This window comes from Papilio machaon, chromosome 9 (genome assembly GCF_912999745.1).
Source record: "Papilio machaon chromosome 9, ilPapMach1.1, whole genome shotgun sequence".
Classification (NCBI taxonomy): domain Eukaryota; kingdom Metazoa; phylum Arthropoda; class Insecta; order Lepidoptera; family Papilionidae; genus Papilio; species Papilio machaon.
Genome location: NC_059994.1, coordinates 7369656 through 7380092, shown reverse-complemented (window position 1 = coordinate 7380092; position 10437 = coordinate 7369656). Strand labels below are relative to the sequence as shown.

The 10437-nt window shown below is 30.9% G+C and overlaps 1 protein-coding gene across 1 annotated transcript; it reads right to left on the bottom strand.

Moving 5' to 3' along the window:
- Window positions 1-1597: 1597 nt before the first annotated feature.
- Window positions 1598-3282, bottom strand: LOC106712896. Its single transcript, XM_014505570.2, has 3 exons — window positions 2809-3282; window positions 2374-2539; window positions 1598-1863 (listed from the first exon to the last, which is right to left on the bottom strand). The coding sequence occupies exons 1-3, from the start codon at window positions 3256-3258 to the stop codon at window positions 1598-1600; spliced, it is 882 nt and encodes a 293-aa protein (XP_014361056.2). The 5' UTR covers window positions 3259-3282.
- Between the last annotated feature and the right edge of the window lie 7155 nt (window positions 3283-10437).

Below are 10437 nucleotides of genomic sequence, written 5' to 3'. Positions count from 1 at the left end.
GTTTGCCCCATTCTCTTATAAAAAAAATAGAACTAACAAAAATCTGGCAAAAATGCGCTGTTTTAGTAATATCATTAGTTTCGTATTATATTTTTGTAGTTTTATTTACAATTTAGTCAATCTTCCTAAGTTTATCATGAAAACATGGAATTTGACAATAAAACCGTTGAATTGTTCCTCAACCATAGTCCAATAGAAACGGTTTAATTATGATTGTCGTATCATTTACATTGTAACAAAGGGTCTCTACATTTCATATACAATGCTTTAAAGTAATTGCTTCGTGTTCTCACCTTGACAAAGACGTTCTAGTCATTTTCAGTCCCTACCATTTATCAATTGGTAACAAACTGTATGTAAATTAACATTTGGACCGAATAACAGTTACTATATTGACTAAAGAGTTATTAGTCATTACTTCCTTTTTCTTTTATTCTAAAAGTATTTTGAAGCAACATCTATATATATAAAAGAAAGTCGTGTTAGTTACACTATTTATAACTCAAGATAGGTCGAACTGAAATTGATGGGACTGGTAGTTTAGAATTAGGAGACGGACATAGGAACTTTTTTTATCTTGTGTGCATAATTTTTTATTTCGCGCGGACGGAGTCGCGGGTAAAAGCTAGTATATGTTAAAAGAAACTGAATTTAAGTTATTGTTGTTAGGCTCATATTATGCCATTGAAATAAAGAATCTACGTGAATATGTAATGTAATTGAACGAATTCTAACAACTATTTATATGCGACAAAGTTGTGAAAGGTTTTCTTTCTTTCAATATAAGTAAAAGTTTAATATTCTCCGTTCTTATTCCACAAGTGTAAGTACATTTAAGTGATTGTACACAGGTAACTACCACTAAGTGAAACATGGCACGTACATACGCGCAGAATTGAACAGACCAAAATGTAATTGTAGAGCGTTTAGTTTAAGAGCTACAGCCGTGGCTAGAATGTTTAGATGTTATTCAATTATAGTTAAACTTTTAACCTTCTTTATTTGATTAAATAAACGTATTATTGTTACGAAAAAGAAATATTTTTCACAAATAAATAGTTTAGAAGACAGTGCAAATTATTGTACAAAATCATTGTTAGGTCTTTATGAACTTGATTTACCTAGATATTTTCATTTTTATATATTGTTACAGGTTTAAAAATGATTACACTACTTATCCTTTGTCCGCTTTTGACAAAAAATTGACACCATCCTTAACATTTAGTAAGCGACGGTCCGCGTCCGCGAAATAATACCAGTCCCACTCACCCTGAAGAACGGCCTCCGATGGGCTCGAAACTAGTCGGTGCCGACACCGGACAAATGTACGTGAATGTTTTAGCCGTTTTCTATATTAATATAGTTCATCCTTAACATCTTTAGACTAGAATTATAATTCTACTACTACTTTATTATGTTTGTGGGAATATCTAAAATAAATCTTTAAGTCATAGAAACACTGCTATTGTATTGTATTTTTTTTATTTATCACTGAGCGTTTCTTATTCTACTGTTAAATGGAATGATATAAAAAAAATTGCAAAAATACATTTCTTTCTTTCCTAGATCCTAGTTTTATTGCAGTAATTCCGTATATTTAGGTACTTTCGTCTACTTCCTCTTCGACTTCATGAGGTTTCTTCTTTATCGGTGGTTGATCACCACATACGAATTTTCCATCAGCGTCGCTCTCGCCAAAGATTTTTAAAGCTTCCGATATCACGCTATTACGAGGTTTGTGTGGTACTCTTGAAAAAACTATGACATCTCCAGTATCGCAGTTCCTTTTCAACAGTAAGTTTTGGACTACAAGCCACTGGTCAGGACTTTCTGGCTTTTGGTAGAAATCTGTTGTATTATCTCCTGTAACTATTTTCGAAAGATTAAGTTTAAATCCTACATTATCACCACTTCTGATCAAAGGCTAAACATTGTAAACAATACATTAAAAACTCGTATATTCTTCTGTTATATTTCAGAAAAAATCTAGTTATCTATATAAAACAATTGACACACTCATAATGTCTAGGCAATTGCTTGTCACTGAACAGAATAGATAGGTCGTTGCTCGGTAATGACAGCTTATGCTTCTTTCCTACGAATTCTATGTTGATATACTTTACAGTTAATTCTATCTCTATTATTAGTTCGAATCCTAACGCAACCACCAGTACCAAAATGTCGAAAATAAATAGGCACAAAATATAATGATTTATAACCTGTCCAGGTATAGTCAGTGCTCGTACAATATTTCTTATGAAATATCAAAAAGGAAAATGCATTTATGACAGTTGACAATTGCGTGATTACAACATTTAGACTTTGTCCTAGAATTGGATATACTTAAGTTTCTTAATAGTTTTGTGTACCAACCATTGCGTGTTCCAATAATAATGTTTTCTAAAACGCCGTGTCCTTTCTCACATCCTTGTAGGAAATGTTTTTCTGCTTCCAAACTAGATCTTATTTCTAAATTACAATCTTCCCATTCTACTGCATCATCGAAACTTCCATATTTCTGCTTGAATAATTGTTTTTCCTATTTTTTTAACAAAAGTAAAATTAATTACATGTAACTTTACATTAAATTTACATTTACATTACATTTTCGTCCAAATATAAAAAAATCTTCTCTACTTTTCTCTGCTTTTTATTAAATTATTTCAACAGTTTATGAATGGAATTTTAAGAAAGTCACTCAGACCTTCCACTATTGAATTTTGAATGCATGCTAAATGGGTTCGATTTTTAAGCAATCATCAGTGAAGGAGCACTTGAATATGAAGCTGAAAAGATGTTATAACGTACCTTCATTGTTAGTCTTCTTATAAACATTTTAAAGCATGGTACTTTTTGTGGTGAACTATAATATGCAGTTTGCCACAAATCTACCATTTTATTGAGTACGATCGGACCTGCATATTTGAAGTTTGCACAAATATCCTTTATCTTATAAGATACTTCCGTTGCATTATTTGTAATTTTAGGCGGAGTTTCTTTAGGCTTCTCTTCTTCTTTTATCTTCTTCGTTATTCTCAATATTTCTTCAGTCGTAGTTACTTCTTGTGTTTCATCCATTGTTGACATATTATCCGTTTCTGAACTCGTAGGATTAGTTGATTCCTGTTCACTATCAGAATCTTCTGTTCTTTCACTAAAACCGAATCCAAGATTCTGATCGTCGTCTGCGCTGCAGAAGACCGGAACGGATAATTTTAATATTAACATTACGCATATTAAATTAAAATTACTCCTCATTCTACGATACGTATACTCTCGATAAAATCGTGTAACGATTTGATTTGTTACATTTTTCTCGAGACATCAAAGAACATTTATTATGATATGATATCATACATTTTGACGCACTGTTATGGCTCGAACAACCTATTATAGTAAATTATTTAAACATCTCCATTGTTCGAACTTTGTTTATAAATTGAGGTGTAAAAATAAGCCATTATTTCTATAATTATTATCCCACCAAATGTTTTATATTTGTAATAATATTCCTTGGACGTAAAAATAAAGGAATTTCCGTGCGACAACACGAAAGAATTCAAGATATTTATAATTTGATATAACATACGCAAAATAGGTCCTACTTCATTTACAAAACAGTGCTTCACTGTTATTATGTGGTAATATATTATTACAGATTATTATAAATGCCCTCGTAAATACGGCAGAACAAAACAAAAAATTGTTGCTTCTTTTTTCTTTCAATGTACTCCAGATGAACTCGTCTCGCTTAGAAAAGAAATAATGGTTTCTATTTTTATCTAAGTTGGATCCTTATTCAATTCAATACATTTGAAAGGTTGCCATTTTTATAGCGAATTGTAAAGTTTCTTAGTACGAGTAGCTTCATTTTTTTAATTGACTCTTCATCTAATAAGGTAGAATCTATTTTCGTCAACATGACCCATAAAAATTTATCTAGGCCGCCTAATAAAATCGGTAGCTTTGACTAGTTCAGTTTGCATTGACAACCTTTTTATTATTATATTAGTATTATATTAGCTGTCGCCCTCGACTCCGTCCGTGCATAATTAAAAAAAAGTAGCCTAAGTGTTCTTCCAGACTATGTTCTACATATGTGCCAACTTTCATCAAGATCCCTTGAGCCGTTCCGGAGATATCTTCTATATGTTAGCATTTATAATGTTAGTAAAATAGTTAAGTTACCTAAAGTGTAGGTGACAATTCAAATAAGAACTTCCTTTACCTATGTATTCTTAACATTTACAATGCTATTTCGAATGCTGTCATTTCTGTTTTTTGTTTCCTATTTTTCTCCCAAAATTTAACCCTTTTTTTCTTTTTTCGTCTCCACCAATTTACATATCAACTTCAAAATAAAAGATAATGCAATGTTAATCCATTTATTTACCCTTTTAGTCAAAGGGTTCGTAAATTTAATTTGTCCAGCCCCATTTATTCGAACTTAATACACAAACTTATCTTTGGAAGGCACTCCGATCTTGGATTCCGAGCGTATCGGATGTTCATTGTTGTTATTTCGTTGGATTTCGACCGCTCTTCTATTGCATTATCGATAATTTGTTCCGTGCATTTGATATTTCGAGCTGAGATTATTTAAGATAACTTCAAAATGTATTCGTACGTATACGTTCCTGTTGTTTGTGAATTAAAAATCTATCTAATTTTACTATAATTGTTAGCATTTTAAATGAAATATGGATCGTATGACAATTTTTTTATATTATTAATTCCATTGATAGTTTTAATATGAATTTATTGTCGCCGTCACAGAAAACAAAAGATACTAAACTTTGGTCTTCTTCGGTTTTAAAGGATTAATTATTGTAACCAGCTTGTACTAAGTTAAAACAATACAGTTGTTGTTTATAATGAATCGGTAAAGTGGTAAGTTATTGTTTATGTGGGAACATTGCTTTATGTACAACTAGCAGTTGCCTGCGAGTTCGTCCACGCGGAATAAATAAAAATTAAACTATAAATTATAGACTATGTCACCTAGGATAATGTAGCTTTTTAATTTTTCCAATCAGTTCTGTAGTTTCGGAGACTATTCAAGGCAAACTTTACAATATTAATGTAGGCAAGTCAATAGTTTCAATTTTTTTAAAGACACTGTACGACTGTAAAAAAAAATTTTTAAATACTCACTGAATCCAAATAAAGGGGTAAAAATTTATTTTTAGCTTTGACAAAATATTTAAATAATTTTTTTAATGTTGCCATTAACTATTGCATTTTCGCATAAATTAAACAAAATATTCAGAGAGAAAACATTTGAAGTACTAAAACAATTTCCATGTAAAAGTTAAGTTTGCGAAAGATATTTCATATTTAGTAAACGTATTCCAAATATTTATGTAATATCAATAAAGTCACAATATTACGTAATTTGATATTAAAAATGTAATAAAATATCGCAACAATTCAGTTGGAATGTACAATTTCCTTTTCTGTGTAACAATGCGCTTTACATTTCCATTTCAGAATAAATTGAATACCGTATTTCAAATGTCTTGTGCAGTTACGTTTTATTGAAATTTTAATCAATGGATTATAATTTTAACAGTCACCAACTTACTGACCGTGAGCCCTCATTCGCACGTGCGCTTTTTTATCGCGCGTTAAAAAAGCAATAGAACAAATGCATTTCCTCGTGTATATGGCAGTGCTTTTAAAACGCGACGCTTTGTTATGGCATGGTGTTGTATGGTGTTGCATTTTGAGCGCTGGACGAAGGGAACAATAGTGATTTTAAAGCGTTCAACCCTCGAGAGTTGCCAACGCGGCGTTACATAATAATAAAGAGAGTGAACCATCATAATAATAAAGAGCAAGAGGCCACCTGAAAACACCGAAATTGCGAAGCGACCGCTGCCCATAGACATCCGTAATTGCAGTTGCAGTCCTATCTTTAATCGACAGAAGAGGAAACGTACAGAAACAGGATATATCCCCTTCCTATGCGTTATCTCCTCCGTAAAATCGATATCTCAACGGAAAAATATAGATAAATTCAACAGAACGGTATAGACAAATTGTTCTATCAATGTAATCGGACTGTGAAGCTCAGTTTTCTGTATCCAATTGAGCTCCAATTGAGAAGTGAAATGGACCGAAATAATCACTCTCGATACCGCAGACTTACATTTTTATTATTTTATTTTAAACTATTTGTAACTCAAAAATAGCAATGTTTTTCGCGAGTACATATAACTATTTTTTATGTATATGGTTTTGTATGTTATATTAATTCAATTCTATAGTCAAAACGACTAAACTGATCTCTTAATTTCATTTTAAATTAACATTCACAATTCGATAAAAGCATTGAATGAAATGTTTTTTCTAAGTAAATACATGAATGAATTATTCATATATTCTTTGATATGCATGCTAATAAATTCCAATCTTATCTGATTGTCATACAAATTAATACTGTTGAATACTGACGACAAAAGTAATCATGTATTGCAAAATGATTTTTTTATTTTATTACATAAGTCGACACGCAAACGGTAACTTACGTTTTCCGCTATTAGTCCAAGAGCCTGCGGTCGCCAGATTAACATCGTTTTAGCCGACTTCAAAAAGAAGGAGGTTATCAATTCGACTGTTTTTTTTTTAATGTGTGTTACTGCGAATCTCCGCCCCTGGTGCTCCCATTTTGATAAAAAATATTTTAATCGAAAGGAAGTGCTTGCAAATGGGTCTCATTTTTTGTTTTTTTTTTAAATAACTGGAAGACTAGTAGATTTTGAATAAAGCTTCAAAATTTGTTGCGAAAATTACGGACATTTTTGCTTTAGGCGCTTATAACAAATGCTTTTGATGTTAAAAAAAATATTTATGGATGAATGGATTGATGGATGGATGTTTTTTACTAGATATCTCCAGAACGGCTGCATGGATCTCGATTAAATTTGGTTCAGATGTACATATGTAGGAAGAACACATAGGCTACTAATTAAGTTTTTTTTTTTAATTCCGCACGGATGGAGTTGCAGGCGACAGCTAATTATATAATAAATTCATATGGACTAGTACATTAAATAAGGTATAAAGGGTAAGGTATAACGTAAGTAATATCTAGCTAGTACTTTATTTACTTAAACATGGCTGTCTTAAGTATGCAAAAGTGCCGAAAAGCTTCTTTGAGTTTTCTATTCGATACAAATGATCCGTGAAATTGGGTCTACGATAAAAATCTTTATAAATAACAAAACCTAAATCGATTGCTACATAATTTTATTATTCGTAAAAATTAACATTTTGCAGTTTTTTTTAATATCACGATAATTTCAAAGTATTATGATAAAAATATTTAAAGAAATATATTTTTTAAAGCTCAAAAACTTAATAAATCGTTGATTTATTGATTAGCTTTGTTTTTGGAACGAATTTCCTTATCGCGCGTTGTGAAAGGGGGCTAGACGGAAAAAATTCTTACGAAAAGTTGTCACGACACTTTTTGCTATAGTAACCATGGCAACGACGTGACAATATATAAAGAAAATTCATAGGAACTTCGTTCCATCCTTGACACCTCTCAAGTTTTTTATCACACAGTATGAGTGGGACGGCAATAAGTTATTGTTTTTTTTTTCTTTAGCATTCAGAACATCCAGTAACCATTCACACCAACATAAACGCACAAGTTCCGTGCGCATTAAACAAGTAAATACAAACAGAACTTTCATACTTTATTTAACATAAAGCAAATTCAAAATGTGCATTGGAATTAAGCATATTTGTTGGTCTAAGAGATTGTTAGGTAACTTAATCGCACCGGTGCGCAGTTTATATTCACTTTGTGAATTTTATGCAGCTTAAGTGGTTATGCTGCTATTAATGCAAATTATAAAATATAACGAAACTAATTAGATTTCACGACTCTACCTACAAAGAATTACTTTTAAATGCAGTTTTTTTTTTTAACATTTTATAGGTTTCTAAAATTATAAATGCGTAAGTTTTGATAGATGTATGAATGTTTTTTGGAAGGTATCTCCGGAACCGCACAACGGATCTTCATGAAATTTGGCACAGATGTAGAACATAGTCTGGAAGAACACGTAGGCTACTTGTTAAGTTTTTTTCAACTCATGGAAATGGAGCAGTGGTGTAAAAACGACATAAAAAGGAAATTGGTAATAATATAATTTTTAAAGGTGAAGGTGAAGGATGGGTAAAGGCATATATTGGAAAAAAAATTACATCTACCCAACTAATAAATAATTTCTTACTAATCTAACAATAGTGACTTTATCTACCGTTGCATCCATCATCTCTGCCAACCCAATAATGTTACAAGCGTGAAATTTATAGTATCCCTACTCTATTACGTCTAGAAGTGGGTCATATGAGTTTTGTGGGACTGTGGTGATTTATCACGTAGAACCACTCTGCCAAATGAAGTGGGCTTTATAATGTGACTTTCAACAGTCTAAGAGCATTAATTTTATACCCGTCTGTCCTTCACTATTAATTTGTACTCTAGTAGTAGATATTAGGTTAATTTATCATTGAGAAGATTAAATTCGCTTTACAGAATATAAATAAAGTAAAAAAATGATAAAAGTAAAATACTTTAAGTTTTGTTTTTCACCATTTGTTATATAGGCATTTCTCCTGTTTTTATATTTAAGTACAGGATTTGAAGAAAGAAATCAGGAATATTTTCTTAATTACACTTTTCCTCATAATGAATATTTGCTAAAGTTTTTAAACCACGAAACAAATTTCTATCCGCGAAACACATACAAAGCAAACTAAATAAATTTGATGCCAATACTTAATTGAAAAATAGTTGTAAAAAACAAAAGAAAGTAATATGCCAAAGTAATTTTTTTTTAATTTTTTTTTTTTCAGCAATTCGTTCGCAGAATTTGGAACTGCGGACAGAATGTCACTTATTGAACAACACGAAAATTTCATTAATGCCCATTTCTCAATCATGAAAAAATCCGTAGTCAATTAATCTCGACCCGCCTCTAATTTAGTTAATACCAGAAAATAGAAACAAATCTCATTTCATGCTAGATTGCATTTTTTTAAATTACGTAACTGCCAAGTATTTTTTTATCTGTCTTGAGGAAATTTTAAGAGATATAATATTAATTCTTGAAATAACAATCGTCAGTTAAATTACTATAATTACACAGACCTTTTAATTTTTTTTTTTCTTTAAACAGTTTTTAACAATATTTAAGTTTTACAAATTATTCGTACCGTTTCTCGTTAACTTCTTTAATTCCCGCATCAGTAAAACGTTGAATACTAATTTACATTTTTTTATCTCAACTCTCGCAATTCTCTTCGGTCACGACTTATTTAAATTCTTAATCAAATTCTCAAGGCTGAATTAAATAGTTCTTGTGACGAGCTTCATTAAAATCTGCTAACAAGAGAACAAGGTGAGATTGACCTTGAAAGATACAATTTAATTAAAATAACTTTATTGTCAGCTATTCTATAACTAAAACGGAGATATAATGATGAGGACTAGTTGATTTAATGAAATGAAAACGTTTAAAGAAAGTTAAACATCCTTAAAAATACTTTAAAGAAAAAAAACTTGAGAGGTGTCAAGGGACACCCGGATGGAACGAAGTTCCTTTCGATTAATTATTGGTGAACGAACAATGTTTATTCTATGAATAAAAAACTTAAGTCTTCACAAGAAGTACATTTTATTTCTATGAATTTTCGTTATATATTGTCACGTCGTTGACATGGTTACTATAGCAAAAAGTGTCGTGACAACTTTTCGTAAGAATTTTTTCCGTCTAGCCCCCTTTTACAACGCGCGATAAGGAACTTCGTTCCAAAAATATACAACATACAAAAAAAACTTCATGATTCTATTAAATTTAAATTTTCTTCCTCAAAGAATTAATTGCCTTCGTTAGAATGCGTAATTTCCGTGCCTTTTTTCCAATTTTCCATCCCTTAAAATGAAAAAGACATTTCATGCTCAATTTATTAGGGAAAAAATTGTATTATTATACAATTGTTTAAATTACATTTAATCCTTCATTATTTTAAACCTAACACACAATTGTGGTTAAACATCCTTAGAGAACAATCAGTCGCTACTCAAGTGTGTAGCAGTGGTACATTATTCAATAGCTATTGTTACCACTATAAATTCAATCTTGGAACACCAGAACAATGCCAAAGTTACACGTCGTTTACTGTAACATGTTACAATAATACATATGTAACAATGAGTTTATGTGAAAATAGCATTTAAATATAGTCAAGTGTATAAAACATGACGTAGTCTGTTTCAAGTTAAAAAGCTAGTTTTTTTTTGGTTTAAATCTCATAAACTTAAATTTAATTTCACTACATTGAAATGTTATAAATCCTTGCTAAATTTAATACGAAGGATGCGCTATAAAATGCTAATATTTCTAGACGACGGCCCAC

Excerpts from the sequence above, each read along its gene's own strand:
- LOC106712896 (XM_014505570.2), bottom strand. The coding sequence starts at position 3,258 with ATGAGGAGTAATTTTAATTTAATATGCGTAATGTTAATATTAAAATTA. Across the intron at positions 2,540-2,808 it reads TAAGAAGACTAACAATGAAG|GAAAAACAATTATTCAAGCA; the intron begins GTACGTTATAAC and ends TTAAAAAAATAG. Across the intron at positions 1,864-2,373 it reads TATTATTGGAACACGCAATG|GAGATAATACAACAGATTTC; the intron begins GTTGGTACACAA and ends AAATAGTTACAG.